This window comes from Bos taurus, chromosome 12 (assembly GCF_002263795.3).
Source record: "Bos taurus isolate L1 Dominette 01449 registration number 42190680 breed Hereford chromosome 12, ARS-UCD2.0, whole genome shotgun sequence".
NCBI classification, from domain to species: Eukaryota; Metazoa; Chordata; class Mammalia; order Artiodactyla; family Bovidae; genus Bos; species Bos taurus.
This window is the reverse complement of record NC_037339.1, coordinates 71,979,461-72,005,292: the sequence shown is the minus strand read 5'-3', so window position 1 is coordinate 72,005,292 and position 25,832 is coordinate 71,979,461. Positions and strand designations below refer to the sequence as shown.

Genomic DNA, 25,832 nt, shown 5'->3' with positions numbered 1-25,832 from the left:
GAGTGAAGGACAGGGAGGCCTGGCGTGCTGCAATTCACGGGGTAGCAAAGAGTCGGACATGACTGAGCAACTGAAGTGAACTGAACTGAGTGTGTTCATGAAGCCATTTCACTCCATAGTTGTTAACCCCTAGTTTCTGCTGCTGCTGCTAAGTCACTTCAGTCATGTCCGACTCTGTGCGACCCCATAGACGGCAGCCCATCAGGCTCCCCTGTCCCTGGGATTCTCCAGGCAAGAACACTGGAGTAGGTTGCCATTTCCTTCTCCAATGTATGAAAGTGAAAAGTGAAAGGTTGCTCAGTCGTGTCTGATTCTTAGCGACCCCATGGACTGCAGCCTACCAGGCTTCTCCGTCCATGGGACTTTCCAGGCAAGGGTACCAGAGTGGGTTGCCATTGCCTTCTCTGAACCCCCAGTTTATACTCCTGCTTACTTGTCCCAGTCCCCATCACTTCGTGGAATTTGATTGGGAAAGGTAGCTGTGGGGGGTCGAGGAAAAGAGAGATGTGGGTGTGAGCCGGCTCAGCAGAAGTCGGGCTTTATTCTCTTTCCTCTGTTGTTCTGATTCCTGGAAGTTAGAGTTAGTATGAAAGTGTAGTAAGTACTATGCAGATTTCTTCATGGAAGAAATACTGAATAAAAATAAAGAACTAGTATAAGGTAAATGAGGCTTCCCTGGTGGCTCATTTGTAAGAATCTGCCTGCAATGCAGGAGACCCAGGTTCAATCCCTGGGTTGGGCAGATACCCTGGAGAAGGGAATGGTAGCCCAGTCCAGTATTCTTGCCTGGAGAATTCCATAGGCAGAGGAGTCTGATGGGCTACAGTCCATGAGGTCACAAAAAGTTGGACATGGATGAGAGACAAACACTTTCTTTCAATTTCAAAAGGTAAATAGTACCCTAGGTTTCCTGGTTAGATTCTGGGGTGTATTTTTTATTTAGAAGATTCTGTGGTTGATTTGATCATTTTGGAGAGTCCTGGGCCATTTTAAAGCATTTTCCAGCTCTGGAGGTAGATTGAATTTGGTTGTTTTTTGTTTGTTTCTTTGCTTAGAGCTATTTCCTAGATAATTCATTTTTACAGACACTTATTAGACCTCGCTATAATGTACCAAAATATTATTTTCCTACCTTTTATCCTTGTTTACATATTATTTTCTCAGCAACCCCTCTCCTCACTCCTAGACTGCCACCTTACCTAGGGGGTTTCCTAATTCCTTGTGACTTGGACTGTGGTACAAGCCAGCACCTGCATCTCCTGGAGCTTCTTAGAAATGCAGAGGCTCACCCAGACCTCTTGACTCAGCATCACATTTGAACAAGACCTCCCAGTAAAGTCCTTTATTTCCCATGGGCAGTTTTTGATGAGTGATCACCTATGATTTCCAAGAAATGCCCTTTGACAATTTGAAGTGGAGCTCATGAATCATCTAAAACCCTGTTGTTACTGAGCATGTGTGCCTTTTTCACCACCTGATGGTATTAGAAATGAGTCCTGCTGCCCTAAGCAGGGCTCAAGGTCTGTTTGGCCTGTTCCTCAGGCACCGTGTACCCCACTTAACTGCAAGTTTCTCTCCAAGCCCAACTGTGGGTGCTGTTTTTTCCTGCTGACAGCTGGCCCACCTGACCTCAGGTACCATCTTTATTCAATGATGTCAGCTCTTGTCCCATGCACCATATTATAGGCACCTGTATCGGCATTATACTTTAACTCTCTGGCCGTAGGATCTCTATATTAGGCCTGCAACTACACCTCTACCCACTTTCTCTCATCTAGTTAGACAGAAGGACATGATAAGGCTTTAGGCCATCCAGGTGATAAGGAGACCATAGCAGATGGAAAAAGGTCTGGCAAATGTGGATTTGAGTCCCATGCTGCAACTAATGGGCTCTGTTATTTCAGGCAGACTAATTCACCTTATAAGCCTCAATCTTTTCTTTTGCAAAATGGTGGTGATAGGACCTTACCTCTAGGGTAGTTGTACACCTTAAACAAGATTAAAACCCGTGTATCAATTAGCATGGAGACCAGCACACAATGAATGCTTATACAAAGATAGTTGTCATTTTCATAGGTTGTAAAATGACCTTAACCACTTACACTGTGTAAAATTTTGTATGTTCTGTGAAAATGAAGGGTTGGCCATTTGCAATTATATTTATAGCTGTGGGATTTATCTACTGTGTCTGTCTCTCTGTTCAGCTTTTCATATACCTAGAGAATATAATAATAGATCTTTCATACATTTATCCACCCTCAGTTAAAAATTTCAGCCCCCTGTGAAAACCTCTTTTACAAAGGACACCACAGATGATACAAATAATATTTTAAAAAATCCAATACAGATCCTGTTGACAATGCACACAGTTTGATTTTGATAGGCAAGAAAATGTATCTATTAGCTTTGTAAGATAGAAGGCTGTCATGATTTTTATAGAAGTTTAGAAAAAGATATAGGGTTGGGAGAAGTCTACATGAGAAGACAAGTAGAGTATTTTCAAAGAATTAGCCATGTGAGACAGACTTAGTGATGTATGTTAGACAGACTTAGTGATGTGTGATAGGGTTTCAGCAGGTGGAAATGCATGTGGAAGTCCTTCTGGGATATGGAATCAGCTTAAACAAAGGCATGATGCTCTGATTCAGTGAATGAAGAACTAGACACCTTCAGAGCATTCGGGGAAATGAACTCCCGGGTGTATAAGATATTTTCATGTTCAGCCCTCAATACTACTGAATGACCCCAAGGAATCTGACTTGTGAAGATGAAGGATGGAGAGCTTAGTGGGGATGGTTTTGTAGAAGAGATGTCCCAGGGTAGAGTGAACAGGCACAGAGCTGGCCTTCAGGAGTTTAATCTGAGAAGTGACTGCATATGCACCCGAGTGGGCAGATGTGGGAGGCAGGGAGACAGGAGTTGTTGTGCCTCCAACAAGATGTCCTGGGAAAGTGATTTCCCTTTTTTTGAAACAAACTGGTGCTGATTGAAACAAAGCTAAAAGACTCAGGTTTGTGATGTGCTGGGAAACGAGTGGGAGCAGAAATTGGCATAGTACTTCTGGAGGGTAATTTGGAAGTACTGAAGAATATCCTTTAAAAATGTCCATACCTATTTCTCAGCAATTTCACATCTAAGAATTTATCTTAAGGGAATAATGAAGATTTCTTTTAAGATTTCACTTCAAGGATATTTAACACACAGTTATTTATAATAGCAAAATATTAGAGACTGCCTAAATGTCCACCAAGAGGGGGTTTGATAAATAAATGATCATAAATACTATATATTATATGGCCATTAAAATAATTATTTTTTATGAAATACCTATTGAAAACAGGTTGTAATAGTATGTTCATATTAATACCATTTTGTTTAAATGAGCAACACACACATATACAAAGCCAGAAAAAAGATACATCAACATCTTAGGGATGATTTTAATAGAGTCTATGGTGATGACTAGCATGTATTCGTTTTTCAGATTCATTTGCACTAATTATGATTAAGAAAAAGATTTGCTTTGTTTTTTAAAACTTGATATAGTCTGTCACTAAGGTGATGACTTTGGGCCTTAAAATAAGAAAGTGAGCCATGACACATTGCAGAAGTAGAATCTTCAGAACTTGGCACTATGCCGGACTCAGGAAAATTCAGAAGTAAGGTGGGCCCTCGAGCCCAGGAATGAAGTAATGAGAGTAAAGTAGGGGAGTCAGAGGAAGGGGCTTTTTGCGTGGGGCATTGGGTATTGAGTTTGATGTATGAAAAGAGACCCAGCTACAAATGTCTTGTTAAGTTGGTGCATTTGTCAGAAACCAGCCTTGGCCTATTTGGAAAAAACAAAGGGGCAGCTGCAAAGCAGCTAAAATAAGACTATTTTCAAGTGTCTTTGGTATTAGTAATGTAAAACTACTGATATTGGTAATACTTTCCATAAGCAATTAGTAAAAGCCTTTGGTGACCTGGGGAAAACTTCCAGACTATAGTTTAGCTGACTGAATTGTAGAAATAGCTAAAGCTGGGTATTCTTTGAGTTGCTTCTTTCTTACTCTTCTCACTGGAGTTTGGAGCTCACAGACATTCTCACAGACACAGTCCTTGTCTGTGTTCTGATGTGTTTTGATATACACATGAGAACACCCAGAAATACAGGCATACCTGGTTTTACTGTGCTTCACAGATAGTGCTTTTTTTTTTTTTTTTTGCAAATTGAACATTTGTGGCAACCCTGAGTCAAGCACATCCATCAGCACCATTTTTCCTACAGCATTTGCTCATTTTATGTCTCTTTGTTGCATTTTGGTAATTCAATATTTCAAACTTTTTCATAATTATTATATTTCTTATGACTTGTGATCAGTGATCTTTGGTGTTACTACTACATTTTTTTTTGAAAGTTCAGGTAATGGTTAGCATTTTTTAGAAATAAAGTATTTTAAAATTAAGATACGTACACTGCTCTTTTAAGACATAATGCAGTTGCACATATAACAGGTTATAACGTTGCATAAGCATGATTTTTATATGCATGGGGAAACCAAAAATGTCATGTGAGTTGCTTTATTGTGATACTTAGTTAATTGCAGTCATCTAGAACTGAACCTGCAATATTTTCCAGGTCAGCCTGTACACAAACACATGAGCTTGGTATACATGTACTAGAGCCTGCCTATGTGCAGAAAATGGCCCACCTGTATTATATAAATTAGAACTTATCATAAAGTAGAAGGTGGCTGCAAAGATATATCAAATAAGCTACTTTTCTTACATGTAATCTCTATAAATTCTTGTTTGAACTACAATTATTGATTTTACAGATTAAGCTTTGGAAACTTGGAAATATTCAAATGAGAAAGTATGTAAAGTTCATAGCATATAATCAGTGCTCAGAACGGTTTAGTTCTTCTCTGCTTAAAGCTGTGACTTTTAAAAAATTTATTGACTGAATTAATTTATAAATGATTGAAATTATGTCTCATACCCTTCATCAGCTCCATAGTCCTAAATAGAGATGAAACTGGGGAAGCGCCCATCAGAGAATTTGCAGTTGGATAATCTCATTGGTTGGGGGGAAAATGCTAGTTTCTACATACGTGTTTAAATGCACACAGCTAAATGTTAGTTTTTATAGTACAGTTTCATTCCTGACCAGCATTTTATTTGCATTATACTGATTCTCTGATCTTACTGTTAATGTACTTAATTTCTCTCTGCTTCGGTTTTACTAACTAGACTGACATTTGACATGTATCTTTCTCAAGGTGCAATTATAACTGTTAACTGGTTAGTAAACTATCTTTTGAATAGCTTAGATGAAAGGTCCCATATAAATAGCAAATGTTGTTTGTGTTGTTGTTGACTCATCATGTGTATTTTGCCTGTTGGCTACTGTCTTTTGCAATGCTGAGACCTGAATTTTACAATTTTAAGATGTTTCCTATCTAGATAGAACATAATTAAGATATTTAGCATCAGGAAGTGATTTAATTTCTCTAAAAAGAATAATCCCCCTTAAATAATAAATCCCTGAAAAAATGATTGCTTGTTCATGTATAACACTTCTGACTTGACTTGTTAACATCTCTGTAAAATTACCACATTATTCTCAAGGTCAGAATGCACAGACAGTAAATTTACAAACAGACTTCTTATGGATCTCTTAGGAGACTGCTGTCTTTTTATTGCCAGTAGATATTAATAGATTCTGTTTTTTTAACTCTTTCTGGGGACATGGGGTTTCAACTGAGGAACTTTGTCAATATCTGATATTTTTGGATCTCACAGTGTTGCGAGTGCTTCTGGTATCTAGTGGGTAGAATCCGAGGTTATTGCTAAAACTCCAATGATATATAGGACAGTCTCCCAACCCCTCAACAATGAATACTCTTTCCAACAACATCTACAGTGCCATAGTTGAAATACTAATAGACTACTCTTTATGTAAAACTTTAAAGTTCATCTTCAACAACCAAGGTTTCTCCCAGTTTTGTTTTATATTGTTAATTCTTAAACCTCCTGGATCTCTTTACAGATGGGCATTGTGGGAAGAACAGGAGCTGGAAAAAGTTCCCTCATTGCTGCGCTTTTTAGATTGTCAGAACCCAAAGGTGGCATTTGGATTGATAATATCTCAATAACCAGTATTGGACTTCACCATTTAAGGAAGAAAATGTCAGTTGTACCTCAGGTATGCATGTCAGAGCATTGTCACATGTTCTTTTTATAAGGCACCTTTGCTAACTTGCTTTTAATTCGATTAATTTTTTCAAAATGCATGAAAGGTTTGATCCTTTCCCTTCCAAGAGAGTATATTTTTAGCATCTGATGTTTTCAATAGATACCAGGGTTTGTTTGTTTTATTGTTTTGTATGCATGTTATTTAATAACTTACCCAGATAAATTCTGGACCCAGACTTCCTAGGTGTCACAGTTTTATCTGCTGATAACCACGTAATACTGAGATCAAAATGATAAATAGTTGGTTTAGCGTTGAAGAGGTTCCTATAAAGAAACATGAATGTTAAGTGTCTTAAAGATGAAATTTTATTGTGGGAAATAAAGATGGTTATCCCCCTGGGGTGCTTTCTGTGAAACTGTGAGGCTTTGAGAATTACAAGGTATATAGACTTTTCGGGGAAACTTTTAGAATTTAATAGACTATTGGGGGAAACTTTTAAAATTTAACCCTTAAATGATTTTAACCAGAGAGGCAGTACAGAATAGTGAGGAAAAGCACAGGATGGGAATCCCATCACTGTGCACCTCAGTTTTTAGGTTTTGATTATACCCATCTCAGGAATAACCCGATCAGTAGTTAGCAGAAATAAATGGATGTGTCTGTAAAGTTCTTTCATATCCTTGGATAAAAGGATCTAGAAATCTGCATTGTGTTATTTTTAATGCTTCTTGATACTTAAAGATTGTTAACTCAGAGGACAATTATATCTACTACTGCGGGCAGGAATCCCTTAGAAGAAATGGAGTAGCCATAATGGTCAACAAAAGAGTCCAAAATGCAGTACTTGGATGCAATCTCAAAAATGACAGAATGACCTCTGTTCATTTCCAAGGCAAACCATTCAATATCACAGTAATTCAAGTCTATACCCCAACCAGTAACACTGAAGAAGCTGAAGTTGAATGGTTCTATGAAGACCTACAAGACCTTTTAGAACTAACACCCAAAAAAGATGTCCTTTTCATTATAGGCGACTGGAATGCAAAAGTAGGAAGTCAAGAAACACCTGAGGTAACAGACAAATTTAGCCTTGGATTATGGAATGAAGCAGGGCAAAGGCTAATAGAGTTTCACCAAGAGAATGCACTGGTCATAGCAAACACCCTCTTCCAACAACACAAGAGAAGACTCTACACATGAACATCACCAGATGGTCAACACCGAAATCAGATTGATTATATTCTTTGCAGCCAAAGATGGAGAAGCTCTATACAGTCAGCAAAAACAAGACTGGGAGCTGACTGTGGCTCAGATCATGAACTCCTTAATACCAAATTCAGACTTAAATTGAAGAAAGTAGGGAAAAACCACTAGACCATTCAGGTATGACCTAAATCAAATTCCTTATGATTATAGAGAGGAAGTGAGAAATAGATTTAAGGGACTAGATCTGATAGAGTGCCTGATGAACTATGACGAAAGTTTGTGACATTGTACAGGAGACAGGGATCAAAGCCATCCCCATGGAAAAGAAATGCAAAAAAGCAAAATGGCTGTCTGGGGAGGCTTACAAGTAGCTGTGAAGAGAAGAGAAGTGAAAAGCAAAGGAGAAAAGGAAAGATATAAGCATCTGAATGCAGAGTTCCAAAGAATAGCAAGAAGAGATAAGAAAGCCTTCCTCAGTGATCAATGCAAAGAAATAGAGAAAAACAACAGAATGGGAAAGACTAGAGATTTCTTCAAGAAAATCAGACATACCAAGGGAACATTTCATGCAAAGATGGGCTCGATAAAGGACAGAAACTGTATGGACCTAACAGAAGCAGAAGATATTAAGAAGAGGTGGCAAGAATACACAGAAGAACTGTACAAAAAAGATCTTCATGACCCAGATAATCACGATGGTGTGATCACTCACCTAGAGCCAGAAATCCTTGAATGTGAAGTCAAGTGGGCCTTAGAAAGCATCACTACGAACAAAGCTAGTGCAGGTGAATGAATTCCAATTGAGCTATTCCAAATCCTGAAAGATGATGCTGTGAAAGTGCTGCACTCAATATGCCAGCAAATCTGGAAAACTCAGCAGTGGCCACAGGACTGGAAAAGGTCAGTTTTCATTCCAATCCCAAAGAAAGGCAATGCCAAAGAATGCTCAAACTATCGCACAATTGCACTCATCTCACACGCTAGTAAAGTAATGCTCAAAATTCTCCAAGCCAGGCTTCAGCAATATGTGAACCGTGAACTTCCAGATGTTCAAGCTGGTTTTAGAAAAGGCAGAGGAACCAGAGATCAAATTGACAACATCCGCTGAATCATGGAAAAAGCAAGAGAGTTCCAGAAAAACATCTATTTCTGCTTTATTGACTATGCCAAAGCCTTTGACTGTGTGGATCACAATAAACTGCAGAGAATTCTGAAAGAGGTGGGAATACCAGACCACCTGACATGCCTCCTGAGAAACCTACATGCAGGTCAGGAAGCAACAGTTAGAACTGGACATGGAACAACAGACTGGTTCCAAATAGGAAAAGGAGTACATCAAGGCTGTATATTGTCACCCTGCTTATTTAACTTCTATGCAGAGTACATCATGAGAAACGCTGGGCTGGAAGAAGCAGAAGTTGGAATCAATATTGCTGGGAGAAATATCAATAACCTCAGATATGCAGATGACACCACCCTTATGGCAGAAAGTGAAGAGAAATTAAAAAAGCCTCTTGATGAAAGTGAAAGAGGAGAGTGAAAAAGTTGGCTTAAAGCTCAACATTCAGAAAACGAAGATCATGGCATCTGGTCCCATCACTTGATGGCAAATAGATGGGGAAACAGTGGAAACAGTGTCAGACTTTATTTTTGGGGGCTCCAAAATTACTGCAAATGGTGACTGCTGCCATGTAATTAAAAGACACTTACTCCTTGGAAGGAAAGTTATGACCAACCTAGGTAGCATATTGAAAAGCAGAGACATTACTTTGCCAACAAAGGTCCATCTAGTCAAGGCTATTTTTTTCCCAGTGGTCATGTATGGATGTGAAAGTTGGACTGTGAAGAAAGCTGAGTGCCAAGGAATTGATGCTTTTGAACTGTGGTGTTGGAGAAGACTCTTGAGAGTCCCTTGGACTACAAGGAGACCCAACCAATCCATTCTAAAGGAGATCAGTCCTGGGTGTTCTTTGGAAGGACAGATGCTAAAGCTGAAACTCTAATACTTTGGCCACCTCATGCGAAGAGATGACTCATTGGAAAAGACTCTGATTCTTGGAGGGATTGGGGGCAGGCAGAGAAGGTAATGACGGAGTATGAGATGGCTGGATGGCATCACCAGTTCGATGGACAAGAGTTTGAGTGAACTCTGGAAATTGGTGATGGACAGGGAGGCCTGGAGTGCTGCAATCATGGGGTCGCAAAGAGCTGGACAGGACTGAACTGAACTGAATAGTTAAAGGCCCACAGTCCATGGGGTCACAAGAGTTGTACATGATTTAAGACTAAACCACCACCACCAATAATAAAAGAGTGCTTGTGTACATTAAAAAAAAATTCTATAAATAAAGAGATAACATTAGATGATTCTTGGCTCTCCTAGTAATGTTTGGAAGCACATGTAAGTAAAGACTAAACATCCATTGACATCACTAGGTTTTGGTTCTGTTCCACTGGTTTCCACCCTACTTTTGAGTATGCTCTGTAAACACACTCTATAAAGTGTGCTTACAAAACAGTGCTAAGTTTGTATCTGTGTAGATAATGATCACTGAGCATTGTAAACACAGAACCTTAATTATTCTACTTTTTATGCATTTGTCTCCAAGTCACAATGTGGGTTGATAGATATAATCTGGAGAGACTGAGCAGGGTGTAAAGAGTTCCAGGAAATTATTCAAGAGGCAGCCAGGGCTAGAAGGTTTAAGAGTGTAGACCTAGTGTTAACATGACTCACATTTTTATTCCTGCTTTGCCTCATATGACTGTGGGGCTTAAATGAGGCCACTCAGCTTCCATGCTTCAGTGTCCTCAGCCTTCTACCAGGTCTAGGAGTTACTGACTCAGATTTGTTGTAAAGGTGTAACTGGATGAAAAAATGTATATGCTCATGGCTGCTTCTGGGAACCTTCAGTCAATAAGAATTATTATTATTCTTAAGGGTCTAGACACTGAACTTTAGGTTTTATTTCTACTTAAGTAAAAAGAGTAACACATTCTGGACCAACTGTGTTCTTTAATTTCCGTTTTTGTGGTTCTTGGTGAATTGTCTATGTTAATTGCTTATAATATAAAAATTATTTACATAAATTTAAAGAGTAAAGCAAAAATAAAAACACAGTGGGAGTTTGGGGGAAAAACATAATACAGATATCTAATGTTTTCTACCAAGAACTAGAAGAATGAATATCGCCTTGTTTATCCTTTGATTTCTGGCTCCCCTCCCACCAGGTTTTTCCTGACCACCGTCCTATACCCCAACTCTTATTTTCCAGGTCCCTGACAAAAACCTCTGGCATTTTCCTCAGCCCTCTCTACATCCTCCACTATTTTCTTCCTCTACTTGAGGACAGACACTGTATCTCCCATTTCTTTTGCTTTAGTGCTTATTACAGTCCCTAACAAAGGGGAGTAATACTTAGTTATACAAGTATTACTAATGATCTCAACGTCAGACCGTAAAGAGTCTGCCTGCAATGCAGGAGACCTGGATTCAATCCTTTGTGACCTGCCTTCCAGAAGAGATTTAAATGGCCAACATGAGCTTATGTACAAAATTCTTTCCTGAAACTGAGAAAGATATATATTTCCAGAGTAATTTATTATGTGGCTCCTCCCAAAGCAGATGAATGGTGGGGGTGGGGGGTGATCTATTTAAATTAAAAATAATTTTAATTGTGACAGAAACCACAGTGGATTTCAGGTTATCCTGACCTTGCAGTTAATAATGATCTGTGAGGCAGGTCATCCTGACGCACAGGTGAGAGAACGTGGGGACCAGCTGGTGCAGAATCAGAGGAGTTCTCTCCATGGACAAAGGAACCGTGGACCCCAGAATCTGACGTTCTTTTTGCATGTGTGGGGATTTCCATTCACACCTGTGGAGAGAGTCCCCATCTCAGAAGTCTGTTTTACCAATGCAGAAAATATCCCAGTTCATTCTTCAGTGCCAATGTGAAAAAAATTTAATCTTGCTTTGAGATATAAACCTTAATTAATCATTCTGCTGATATTTTCCAGTATTACATTAGGATTGACAATTTATCCAGTTCTCTTGATGTAAAATTCCTCAAATAATTATATCCTCATTTTTTGTTTGAGCAAATATTACCAGGAAGGCAATCTTTAAAAAGTCAAATCTTTCTCTTTTTTCTTCAATTTATTCTTAAGACAACTTGACTCTTTCATTTTTGGTCAAACATCTAGAAGATATTTTGGAGCACACTTTGCACAATGGGAGATTAAAGATACAATTTTGTAAAAAAAGCATTTGAAACCTTAATAATGATTATAGTGAATTTTTCTTTTTTGTATTTTAATTCTGTAAGCCTTCAAACAAAATGAAAAGATGTTAATGTGATAACATTCACTGTTTTGGGGCTTTTAGGAAGCTGTTTTATTCACTGGGACCATGAGGAAAAATCTGGATCCCTTTGATGAGCATACAAATGAGGAGTTGTGGAATGCCTTAGAAGAGGTAATTTATTAAATGTTAGCATCAGTATATATGTGTGTACATTTACAGCATTGCATGTAATTAAGGGGAGCTTATTTGTTTAACTGACTTTGTTTACTTCTTAGGAAAACATTGATGACATGGGCATATGTGTAAATTAAAATGTGTATGTTAATGGTGATGCAAACCAATAAAAAAATGCCTTATACTTTTTTTTAGCATTTTCCCTAGAACACAGGGGGCTTCCTAGGTGGCCCAGTGGTAAAGAATCTACCTGCCAATGCAGGAGACGCAGATTCAGTCCTTGGGTCAAGAAGATCCCATGGAGTAGGAAATGGCAACCCACTCCAGTATTCTTACCTGGGGAATCTCATGATAGGGGAGTCTGGTGGGTCATACTCCATAGGGTCTCAAAGAGTCGAACGTGACTGAGTGAGCACATCCACAGTAGAACACAAAGTAGCTAGGTACATTATATTGTCCTTAATAGAGCACTAAACTAGAAGTTATAATTATGGTTTCGAGTTCTACTACATGAGCTAGTGAATTAGTTACCTTAATTACCCTACAATGTTCATTTTATTCCTTGGATCTTAGGGAGTATCTACTAAATGGAGACAATAGTAGTTTTGCATTATAAACCGAATGACATCATACCAATAAAATGCTATGAAGTTTCATCAGAAAGTATTTGTAAAGATAAATTATAGTTATTTATAGAAATCATGTCCTTTTAATGCTGCAGCATGAATGCAGGTAAGAGACTCGAGATTTTGCTCAGTTTTTATATAGATAGGTTTATTTCTAGAGGATTTTCTGTTATTTTTTCTCCTATTTCCATTTGGCCCACTTCTTTGAATTTCCTCACCCTTATACACAAGCAATGTTTACTGTTAAGTTGCTGTTGATTTGTATATTTTGATACAAATTATTTTGTTTAATCATCCTACTTTTGCAAATTGATTGTACTGATGGCAGAAATTATATATAGGCTTCTAAACCATAGACAGACTTCTAATTTCTCATTGGACCTAGCTCAGTCTTTAGATTTTAAAAAGTTGTTATTCAGTCACTAACTTTTGTCCAACTCTTTGTGACCCCATAGACTGCAGCACGCTATGCTCCACTGTCCTCCATGTCTCCCAGAGTTTGCTCAGATTTATGTCCATTGAGTTGGTGATGCCATTTACTTCTTATCCTCTGTCATCCCCTTCTCCTTTTGCCTTCAGTCTTTCCCAGAATCAGGGCTTTTCCAATGAGTTGTCTTTTCATATCAGGTGACCAGAGTAGTGTAGTGAAGCTTCAGCTTTAGCAACAGTTCTTCCAATGAATATTCAGGGTTGATTTCCTCTAGGATTGACTGATTTGATCTCCTTGTTGTCCAAGGGACTTTCAAGAGTCTTCTGCAGCACCACAATTAGAAAGCATCAATTCTTAGGTACTCAGCCATCTTTATGTTCCAACTCTCACATCCATACATGACTACTAGAAAAATCATAGCTTTGTTGGTAAAGTGATATCTCTCTTTTTTTAATGTGCTATCTAGATTTGTCATAGTCTTCCTTCCAAGAAGCAAGTGTCTTTGAATTTCATGGCTTCAGTCACCATCCATAGTGTCTGCTTCAATTTTTTTTTACCTTTCTACTTGCCATGAAGTGATAGGACCAGATGCCATGATCTTAGTTTTCTGAATGTTGAGATTTAAGCCAACTTTTTCACTCTCCTCTTTCACCCTCATCAAGAGGCTTATTAGTTTCTCTTAACTTTCTGCCATTAGAGTGGTATCATCTGGGTATTAAGGTTATTGATATTTTTCCCAGAAATCTTGATTCTAGCTTGTGATTCAACTAGCCCAACATTTTGCACAAAGTACTCTGTGTATAAGGTAAATAAGAAGAGTGACAATATACAGCCTGGTTGTACTCCTTTCCTAATACTGAACCAGTCAGTTGTTCTATGTAAGGTTATAACTGTTGCTTCTTGTCTTGCATACAGGTTTCTCAGGAGACAGGTAAAGTGGTCCTGTACTACCATCTCTTTAAGAATTTTCCATGGTTTGTTGAAGCACTTAATAAATGTGTATTAAATGTCTGATTTATCTCTTCATTTCAGAGAAGTGTGGTTTATTTCTTTAAAAAAATATTTTAAGTACAAAGGCAAGTGACTGTCCATGTCCATGTTGTTGTTTGAATTAGCGTTTGTTATTTAGTGTCACTCTTCCAGAGATAACTCTGAAATCTATAATATATAGATGAGATTTGATTGTGAGCAAGTAGATTTGGAGGCCTGACAATTTCTTGCCACTATTTCTGGTATCTGAAGGAAATCAACATTGAGTCTTTATATACCCACTCTGCTTTTCAACAACTGTGAGGATTTTATTTTCCTACATTGGGACAATTGCTTCACTTTCCCCTACTTGATAAGTAGTGGACCTCTGATTTCATTTAAGTTTGTGAGTCTTTCTACAGTTAAATTCTAGAAGAGAAATGAGGAGTGTGGTTAATAATCAAATATAAAGAAAAATAGGATGATCCACTGGTCTTGAAACCACATATTTAATGGTGAAATTGTGATATAGAGATGAAAGTACTGTTAAACTATTTTTATGTTTGTTTTCCAGCTTGAAATCTCTCTTCACAGATTCTCAATTACTAAAGTTACTCTAGAATTTTAGGACACATTGTTCCATGGAAAGAGTAACTGTTAATTGGGATACAAATCCTATCAAACGCTATCTTAGAACTTGGCCCAAATGTAATTCCTCTGTTCAGTTCAGTTCAGTTCAGTTGCTCAGTCTTTGCAACCCCATGAACTGCAGCACGCCAGGCTTCCCCATCCATCACCAAATTCTGGAGCCTACTCAAACTGAAATCCATTGCTTCAGTAATGCAATCCAACCATCACATCCTCTGTCGTCCACTTCTCATCCCACCTTCATTCTTTCCCAGCATCAGGGTCTTTTCCAATGAGTCAGTTCTTCACATCAAGTGGCCAAAGTATTGGAGTTGCAACTTCAGCATCAGTCCTTCCAATGAATATTCAGGACTGATTTCCTTTAGGATGGACTAGTTGGAGTCTTCTCCAACACCACAGGTCAAAAGCATCAATTTTTCAGTGCTCAGATTTCTTTGTTGTCCATCTCTCACACCCATACATAACTACTGGAAAAACCACAGCTCTGACTAGATGGAACTTTGTCGGCAAAGTAATATCTCTGCTTTTTAGTATGATGTCTAGGTTTGTCATAGCTTTTCTTCCAAGGAGCAAGCATTTTTAATTTCATGGCTGCAGTCAACATCTGCGGTGATTTTGGAGGCTAAGAAAATAAGGTCTGTGACTGTTTCCATTGTTTCCCCATCTATTTGCCCTGAAGTGATGGGACAAGATGCCATGATCTTTGTTTTTTGAATGTTGAGTTTTAAGCTAGCTTTTCCACTCTCATCTTTCAGTTTCATCAAAAGGCTCTTTAGTTCTTTACTTTCTGCCATAGGGTGGTGTCATCTGCATATCTGAGGTTATTTATTTTTGTCCCGGCAATCTTAATTCCAGCTTGTGCTTCATCCAGCCTGGCATTTTGCATGATATATTCTGCGTAAAAGTTAAATAAGCAGGGTGACAATATACAGCCTTGACGTACTCCCGTCTCAATTTGGAACCAGTCTGTGGTTTCATGTCTGGTTTTGTTGCTTCCTGACCTGCACACAGATTTCTCAGGAGGCAGGACAGGTGGTCTGGTATCCTCATCTCTTTAAGAATTTTCCACGGTTTGTTGTGATCCACATGGTCATAGGCTTTGGCACAGTCAATAAAGCAGAAGTGGATGTTTTTCTGGAAGTCTCTTGCTTTTTCAATGATCCAGTGGATGTTGGAAATTTGATCTCTGGTTTCTCTGCATTTTCTCAATCAGCTTGAACCTTTGGTTGTTCATGGTTCATGTATTGTTGAAGCCTCTCTTGGAGAATTTTGAGCATTTCTTTGCTGGCATGTGAGATAAGTGCTATTGTGCAGTAGTCTGAACATTCTTTGGCATTGCCTTCCTTTGGGATTGGAATGAAAACTGACCTTTTCCAGTCTTGTGGCCACTGCTGACTTTTCCAAATTTGCTGGCATATTGAGTGTAGCACTTTCACATCTTTTATGATTTGAAATAGCTCAGCTGGAATCCCATCTCTCCACTAGCTTTGTTTGTAGTGATGCTTCCTAAGGCCCACTTGACTTCACATTCCAGGATGTCTGGCTCTAAGGTGAGTGATCACACCATCTTGATTATCTGGGTCGTGAAGATCTTTTTTGTATAGTTCTTCTGTGCATCTTCTTAATATCTCCTGCTTCTGTTAGGTCCATACCATTTCTGTCCTTTACTGAGCCCATCTTTGCATGAAATGTTCCTTTGGTATCTCTGATTTTCTTTAAGAGATCTCTAGTCTTTCCCATTCTATTGTTTTCCTCTATTTTTTGCATTGGTCACTGAGGAAGGCTTTCATATCTCTCCTTGCTATTCTTTGGAACTCTGTATTCAAATGGGTATTTATTTCATTTTCTCCTTTCCATTCTCTTGTTTTCTCAGCTATTTGTAAGGCCTCCTCAGACAACCATTTTGCCTTTTTACATTTCCTTTTCTTGGGGATGGTCTTGCTCACTGCCTTCTGTACAATGTCACAAACCTCTGTCTATAGTTCTTCAGGCACTCTATCAGCTCTAATCCCTTGAATGTATTTGTCACTTCAACTGTGTAATCATAAGAGATTTTATTTAGGTCATACCTGAATGGTCTTGGAGAAGGAAATGGCAACCCACTCCAGTATTCTTGCCTGGAAAATCCCATGGACAGAGGAGCCTGGTAGGCTATAGTCCATGGAGCTGCAAGAGTCAGACACGATTGAGTGACTTCACTTTCACTTTCACTTGGATGGTCTAGTGAGTTTCCCTATGTTCTTCAACTTAAGTCTTAATTTTGCAATAAGAAGTTCATGGTCTGAGCCCCACTCACCTCCCAGTTTTGTTTTTGCTGACTGTATAGAGCATTGTAATTCCTAGTTATTATTGCCTATTGCTTCTACTGTCCTTTTTTCCCATCCTAGTACTTAATTATGGAGAACGCAATGGCAACCCACTCCAGTAACTCTTGTCTGGAAAATCCCATGGACGGAAGAGCCTGGTAGGCTGCAGTCCATGGGGTCGCTAAGAGTCGAACATGACTGAATGACTTCCCTTTCACTTTTCACTTTCATGCATTGGAGGAGGAAATGGCAACCCACTCCAGTGTTCTTGCCTGGAGAATCCCAGGGATGGCGGAGCCTGGTGGGCTGCCGTCTATGGGGTCACACAGAGTTGGACACGACTGAAGAACTTAGCAGCAGCAGTACTTAATTATAACTTGATTATATGATTACACTACAGAGGGCCTTCATATTTGTATTATTCTCATGACCATCCCTGATTCATAAAAGAAAACAGAGTCAGAGAACAGTATTTTCTGAAAATATATTTCTCTTCACAACCTTTATTCTTCATGAAGCGAATATGGACTTGAAGGAAAGTTTAAAAAAAAAAAAAAAAACAGATTAGTGATGAGAGTTTATCCAAGTCAGGGGCAAGTATGAGATTATTTCTTCAAAATTAGGAAGTCAGTCTTTTTTTTTTTTTTTTTTTTCAGATTTTTTTTTAATTAATTTTATTTTATTTTTAAACTTTACATAATTGTATTAGTTTTGCCAAATATCAAACTGAATCTGCCACAGGTATACATGTGTTCCCCATCCACTAATGCATATATATGGAATTTAGAAAGATGGTAACGATAACCCTGTGTACGAGATGGCAAAAGAGACACTGATGTATAGGAAGTCAGTCTTAAAAACAAAAACTTGCACCACAATCCAGATCTTACCCTTTAGATTCTGTGTACCTTTCGTACTAATACTACATACCAATACCATGTTTAATCCTAATGCTGGCTTCTCCTGTCTTGTGATTGAACTCTATCAGGAGCATAGTTTAGGATCACATTCATAGAAGTTCTCCAGCATTTAGGATACCATGGAAACATTGCCCAATCACCCTTGGGCAATGTTTTGTTATGTGATGGTGTAATTCTGTGTCTCTGCTTATTGGCCCTCACTCATCAATCTGTTGGTCTCTTAATTTGAAGTGTATTTACTCTTTGTTGTTTAAGTATAACCTGAGTTTGGTCCTTGTTCTATAATATTTCTGCAAAAATATTCATTGAACTGATCCCTGTCATCAATGTAACTTCAGCTTATCTTTGGCAGTTAAAATTTATTTATTTATTTTTTTACTATTTTAAGAACATAATTTAAGTACTACCTATACCCATAGTCTTGGGGGAAATAGTTGTTATGTTGTGTCCTGGTTTTCATTCACTGAAAGATATTTTTGACATTGAAGAAAATGTACATCACTGGCTTAGTGTTTATGTGATTAAACTTGGGAAAGAACCATAGCAAGAATAGGTTTTAGGATTACTAATGTATGAGGTACAGTTTACCAGTGTTTGAATTCACATTTTTCCCCCAACTTTTAGACCTTATAAAATGGTAAAGTGCTGATAAGATTATATCTTTAGAGAACCATACTTTCTATAATATATATATTTTTAAGTTTCCCATTAGAGTACCAACTCATATGCAAAACTGTACTTTAGGAAACTTGACTCAACCATAAAGATCACTTTAATATTTCCGTTTAAACCACGTTGGGAGAAATAGCTTCCTTTTTTGAGAGACTTCCTTAACTAGTACCTAGGTGGGGTTTCTGGTAGGTGGCAGGTGGCAGGGATGGAAGACACAGAGATCTTTTTGTCTTTAGCTGACTCTATGGTCTTTCTCAGTGAATGCTCTTTGGAAGGAGCTCCACCATCACACGACTGTATGTGTAAGATATGTAAGAAGTCCTGAGGATGTCAAAGCTCTAATGTTTAAGAGACTTGTCTACTTAAGTAGCAATTTGTTTAGAAAAATGCTGTTCTTTCTGTATCCACAGGTACGACTTAAAGAAACCATTGAAAGTCTTCCCAGTAAGATGGATACTGAATTAGTAGAATCAGGATCAAACTTGAGTGTTGGACAGAGACAACTGCTGTGCCTTGCCAGGGGTATTCTCAGAAAAAATCGAATACTGATTATTGACAATGCCACATCATATGTGGATCCAAGGTATGGAGTTGAGGTCCTTGAAACCTGGTGTCTGAATTTTAAATATGGTAAATGGAAAACATTTAGTGGTGATACAGTTTCAAGCAATTTTGAGGGAAGATTATTTTCCTTTGTTTTAAGAAAACTTATCAATTTCTGTTGACCTTTTTTTTTTTTTTACTTAATTTTTAGGAATAAGGCTTTGTCTTAAAGTATTGATTTTAAAAAGCATTATACAAATATCATAGGGTATTTTTAAACCTCAAGTCCACTTTTCCAGTCTACGCTGAACTAAATCAACTTCCTTGATTCCAGAACTGATGAGTTAATACAAAAAAACATTCGTGAGAAATTTTCCGAGTGCACTGTGCTGACCATCACCCACAGGTTGAGCACCATTATTGACAGCGAATGGATAATGGTAAGACCCTCACCTCTGGAATTTGAGCTGGTTCCAGTCATGTTCAGTTTTTCAACTCATCTTTCCTTGTAAAACTTGATAGGAACCTTCATTAATTTAATTTTTTCTTAGTTTCTCCTCTCATTCCTGACAATAACTCAAGTACTTAAGTATATTTTCAGAATGTGCTATTAAATAATATATCCAGTATAATTCATATATCCAGTAATTTCATATTCTCATATTAAAAATTTACCATTTTTAATTATTATTTTTTAAAGATAGCCAACCATCTACATCACAGATGAGAGTGTAGAAAGAAAGGTAGCTCAGGGACTGAAATACTGTAGATAAACAACTAGGAAGTCCCTGACACAATAGATCTGGGTACTGCACACATGGCAGGCTCCAAGTTTTTGTCTCTGGTATTGGTAAAATAATCTGCCTGCCAATGCAGAAGACACAGGAAAGCCAGGTTAGATCCCTAGATTGGGAAGACCATCTGGAGAAGGAAATGGCAACCCGCTTCATTATTCTTACCTGGTGAATCCCATGGACAGAGGAGCCTGGCGGGCCATAGTCCATAGGGTTGCAAAGAGTCAGACAAAACTGAGCACACACAAACACATCTAGAGTGTCTTCTTTCCAGGTTTGATTGGCTTTTTATTCCTTATAATTTGATATTTCCTTCCTTAGCTTTATTTCCTTCCTTCCTATCTCTATTTCTTTTCCTTATTCTCATTTTCATCTCTTTCTTTGTTCTTTGCCTGCTGAGTTTCAATAAATGTTAGGGTGTGGCTTCTAAAATAATAAGGAGACCATCAATCAAAGGAAAAACAACCTTTGGCTGAATATAATCTCAAAGGAATGCAAGGGATTTTAATATTAATACCCTAGCCTGTGGTACTAATCTGATTTCACTCATGTGGATGGTAACCATAGTATCTGCTGATGCTGCTTCAGTCAGTTCAGTTACTCAGTTATGTCTGACTCTCTGCAACCCCATGAATCACAGATGCCAGGTCTCCCTGTCCATCACCATCTCCTGGAGTTCACTCAAACACACATCCAACAAGTTGGTGATGCCATCCAGCCATCTCATCCTCTGTCGTCCCGTTCTCCTCCTGCCCCCAATCCCTCCCAGCATCAGAGGCTTGTCCAATGAGTCAACTCTTCACATGAGGTGGCCAAAGTACTGGTGTTTCAGTTTTAGCATCAGCCCTTTCAGAGAACACCCAGGACTGATCTCTTTCAGAATGGACTGGTTGGATCTACTTGCAGTCCAAGGGACTCTCAAGAGTCTTCTCCAACACCACAGTTCAAAAGCATCAATTCTTCGGCTCTCAGCCTTCTTCACAGTCCAAATTTCACATGCATACATGACCACTGGAAAAACTATAGCCTTGACTAGATGGACTTTGTTGGCACAGTAATGTCTCTGCTTTTCAATATGCTATCTAGGTTGGTCATAACTTTTCTTCCAAGGAGTAAGCATCTTTTAATTTCATGGCTGCAGTCACCATCTGCAGTGATTTTGGAGCCCCCAAAAATAAAGTCTGACGCTGCTTCCACTGTTTCACCATCTATTTCCCATGAAGTGATGGGATCAGATGCCATGATCTTCGTTTTCTGAATGTTGAGCGTTAAGCCAACTTTTTCACTCTCCTCTTTCACTTTCATCAAGAAGGTTTTTTAATTTCTCTTCACTTTCTGCCATAAGGGTGGTGTCAGCTGCATATCTGAGGTTATTGATATTTCAAATGATATTGATATATCAATATATCAATATTGATACTGATATATTCACAAGTTGTAATCTTCATTCCAGCTTGTGCTTCTTCCAGCCCAGCGTTTCTCATGATGTACTCTGCATAGAAGTTAAATAAGCAGGGTGATAATATACAGCCTTGACATACTCCTTTTCCTATTTGGAACCAGTCTGTTGTACCATGTCCACTTCCTGCATGTAGGTTTCTCAAGAGGCAGGTCAGGTGGTCTGATATTCCCATCTCTTTCAGAATTTTCTACAGTTTATTGTGATCCACACAGTCAAAGGCTTTGGCATAGTCAATAAAGCAGAAATAGATGTTTTTCTGGAACTCTCTTGCTTTTTCCATGATCCAGCGGATGTTTTCAATTTGATCTCTGGTTCCTCTGCCTTTTCTAAAACCAGCTTGAACATCTGGAAGTTCACGGTTCACATATTGCTAAAGCCTGGCTTGGAGAATTTTGAGCATTACTTTACTAGCATGTGAGATGAGTGCAATTTTGCGGTAGTTTAAGCACTCTTTGACATTGCCTTTCTTTGGGATTGGAATGAAAACTGACCTTTTCCAGTTCTGTGGCCACTGCTGTTTTCCAGACTTGCTGGAATATTGAATGCAGCACTTTCACAGCGTCATCTTTCAGGATTTGAAATAGCTCAATTAGAATTCCATCACCTCCACTAGCTTTGTCTGTAGTGATGCTTTCTAAGGCTCATTTGACTTCACATTCCAGGATGTCTGGCTTTAGGTGAGTGATCACACCGTTGTGATTATCTGGGTCATGAAGATCTTTTTTGTACAGTTCTTCTGTGTATTCTTGCCACCTCTTCTTAATATCTTCTGCTTCTGTTAGGTCCATACAGTTTCTGTCCTTTATAGAGCCCATCTTTGCATGAAATGTTCCCTTGGTATTTCTAATTTTCTTGAAGAGTTCTCTAGTCTTTCCCATTCTGTTGTTTTCCTCTATTTCTTTGCATTGATTGCTGAGGAAGGCTTTCTTATCTCTTCTTGCTATTCTTTGGAACTCTGCATTCAGATGCTTATATCTTTCCTTTACTCCTTTGCTTTTCACTTCTCTTCTTTTCACAGCTATTTGTAAGGCCTGCCCAGACAGCCATTTTGCTTTTATACATTTCTTTTCCATGGGGATGGTCTTGATCCCTGTCTCCTTTACAATGTCACGATCCTCATTCCATAGTTCATCAGGCACTCTATCTATCAGATCTAGTCCCTTAAATCTATTTCTCACTTCCACTGTATAATCATTAGGAATTTGATTTAGGTCATACCTGAATGGTCTAATGGTTTTCCCTACTTTCTTCAATTTAAGTCTGAATTTGGAAATAAGGAGCTCATGATCTGAGCCACAGTCAGCTCCTGGTCTTGTTTTTGCTGACTGTATAGAGCTTCTCCATCTTTGGCTGCAAAGAATATAATCAATCTGATTTCGGTGTTGACCATCTGGTGATGTTCATGTGTAGAGTCTTCTCTTGTGTTGGTGGAAGAGGGTGTTTGCTATGACCTGTGCTTTCTCTTGGCAAAATTCTATTAGCCTTTGCCCTGCTTCATTCCGTATTCCAAGGCCAAATTTGCCTGTTACTCCAGGTGTTTCTTGACTTCCTACTTTTGCATTCCAGTCCCCTACAATGAAAAGGACATCTTTTTCAGGTGTTAGTCCTAAAAGATCTTGTAGGTCTTCATAGAACCGTTCCAACTTCAGCTTCTTCAGCATTACTGGTTGGGGCATAGACTTGGATTACTGTGATATTGAATGGTTTGCCTTGGAAATGAACAGAGGTCATTCTGTCGTTTTTGAGATTGCATCCAAGTACTGCATTTCGGACTCTTTTGTTGACAGTGATGGCTACTGCATTTCTTCTAAGGGATTCCTGCCCGCAGTAATAGATATAATAATCATCTGAGTTAAATTCACCCATTCCAGTCCATTTTAGTTCGCTGATTCCTAGAATGTCTACATTCACTCTTACCATCTCTTGTTTGACCACTTCCAATTTGCCTTGATTCATGGACCTGACATTCCAGGTTCCTATGCAATATTGTTCTTTACAGCATCAGACCTTGCTTCTATCACCAGTCACATCCACAACTGGGTATTGTGTTTGGTTTGGCTCCATCCCTTCATTCTTCCTGGAGTTATTTCTCCACTGATCTCCAGTAGCATATTGGACACCTACCTACCTGGGGAGTTCCTTTTTCAGTATCCTTTCATTTTGCCTTTTCATACTGTTCATGGGGTTCTCAAGGCAAGAATACAGAAGTGGTTTGCCATTCCCTTCTCCAGTGGACCACATTCTGTCAGACCTCTCCACGATGACCCACTCATCTTGGTTGGCCCCACAGGGATGGCTTAGTTTCATTGAGTTAGACAAGGCTGTGGTCCTAGTGTGATTAGATTGACTAGTTTTCTGTGAGTATGGTTTCAGTGTGTCTGCCGTCTGATGCCCTCTTGCAACACCTAGTGTCTTACTTGGGTTTCTCTTATCTTGGACATGGGGTATCTCTTCATGGCTGCTCCAGCAAAGCACAACCGCTGCTCCTTACCTTGGATGAGGGGTATCTCCTCACTGCTGCCCCTCCTGACCTTGAACGTAGAGTGGCTCCTCATGGCCCTCTTTCGTATGCTGCTTAGTAATGAAGTAAACAGATAAAGAAGGCCTGCATAATGTGTAAGAAGCAACAGATGGAGTTAACCAGTGGTTTTGTTGGTCCATACAAAATAGATAATGATCCAGAAATAAGTGATCAGTAATCCCCAGTAATCCTTATGCCCCGTGATAATGGGACTCTCTCTTTTGACTACTTGGGAAGTTACTGGAATACCACCTCCCAGCCTACTGCACATACATTGTCAGATGGGATATCAGTGGGGACGTTGAGTAGATATCAGATTGTTACCATTGAGGCAGTGCCTGTAGTCTCACTCCTTGAGCAGGACACACACAGGAGTGAGTTCTGGGGTGGCAGACAACAGCAGTAGGGCATTTGCAACCAAAGGGATGCTCTAGGCTTTAGTCAGTGTGTCAAGTCACCCAGACTAGAACATCACAGTAGGAAGCAGGCCCCACCTACAGATTTTCATGAGGGACAGAGTGACATTCCAAAATTGCAGGACAGTGACTCTTACATTCTAGAAATGTTATTTGGCATTGGTTTTGCTGTTATTATCAAAATATGTTCATTTGTTAATCCTTTATTTACCCATGCTGCTGCTGCTGCTGCTAAGTCACTTCAGTCGTGTCTGACTCTGTGTGACCCCATAGACAGCAGCCCGCAGGCACCCCCATCCCTGAGATTCTCCAGGCAAGAACACTGGAATGGTTGCCATTTCCTTCTCCAATGCATGAAAGTGAAAAGTGAAAGTGAAGTCACTCAATCGTGTCCGACTCTTAGCGACCCCATGGACAGCAGCCTACCAGGCTCCTCCATCCATGGGATTTTCCAGGCAAGAGTACTGGAGTGGGGTGACATTGCCTTCTCCAACATCTCCTGGTAAATCTCAATAACCTCAATTTTTTTTCTCTTGGTCAATGTCTTTGAACAAATCTTTAATATGGTTTTACAAAGCAGTTTACAACCCCAGCCCCTTCCCACCTTTCTAGCTTTGTCCCACTCTGCTCTCCCTCTTTCCTTTATAGCTAAAACCACATTGATTTTCTTTCAGTTCTCCAAATGCAGTGTTCACTCTCTTATAGTTGTGCCTTCTCTGAACTGTCGTGGCTGAGACTAAGGTGATGGAAGTAGAAATGGTGAAGTGGTTGGGATAGAGACATTTGTGATAAATAATGAAGTGAAACCAAGCAGATTGTGCGATGGGTTGAACGTGGGATATGAGGGCAAAGAGGGGAGTCGATGCTGGTGGCTGGATTGTGTTCTGAGCATCTGGGTGAATGGAGAAGATAGAGGGAAAAGGCAAATGCAAGGGTTCACTTTGGAGCCTGTCACCTTCATAATGATTGACCTTGTTTTCCATGGTAGACCTTGCCATTCACTGAGGAGCAGTCCTTCTCACTCCTATGTTGGGAGACCTTCAGTTTAGGACTCCCTTGTCAAGGTCATCAGTGATGTCCTAGGGAGGTCCCACAAGGAGATGTAAATTTAGTCACTTGTTTACATCTAGATCTGAGATGGTTGCGGTTACTAACTCCTCTGGTAGGAATGGTAGGATTAAACATCAGGAGACCCAAGAGATGTGCATCTCCCAACTACAGAGTCATGGGATTGTTCTGTATGGTCCATGCACCCCAGGTGTAAAATTTGTATTTTCTTCTAATGCTTCTGATTACTGGTTGGCTTTCAATTCAGCAAAAACACCATAAATAAAGTACTTTCTAGAATATTTGATTTTTAAAAAAATTTTATTGGAGTATAGTTGAATTACAATGTTGTGTTACTATCAGGTGTATAGCAAAGTGAATCTGTTATACATATATGTATATCCACTCTTTATTAGAGTCTTTTTCCATATAGGCCATTACAGAGTATTGACTGTTCCCTGGGCTACAGTAGGTCCTTATTAGTTATCTATTTTATATATAGTAGTGTCTATATGCGGAGAAGGCAATGGCACCCCTCCAGTACTCTTGCTTGGAAAATCCCATGGACAGAGGAGCCTGGTAGGCTGCAGTCCATGGGGTCGCTAAGAGTCAAA

The 25,832-nt window shown here is 39.1% G+C and overlaps 1 protein-coding gene across 1 annotated transcript in view; it reads left to right on the top strand.

The window, feature by feature from the left end:
• The window catches only part of LOC100337076 (ATP-binding cassette sub-family C member 4), a 166,644-nt gene that overhangs the window by 134,438 nt on the left and 6,374 nt on the right, over positions 1-25,832 (top strand). The window contains exons 26-29 of the mRNA XM_025000154.2: positions 6,032-6,187; positions 11,772-11,861; positions 18,846-19,018; positions 19,313-19,418. Coding sequence (XP_024855922.1) covers positions 6,032-6,187; positions 11,772-11,861; positions 18,846-19,018; positions 19,313-19,418 — 525 coding nt within the window. The remainder of the gene's footprint in view (positions 1-6,031; positions 6,188-11,771; positions 11,862-18,845; positions 19,019-19,312; positions 19,419-25,832) is intronic.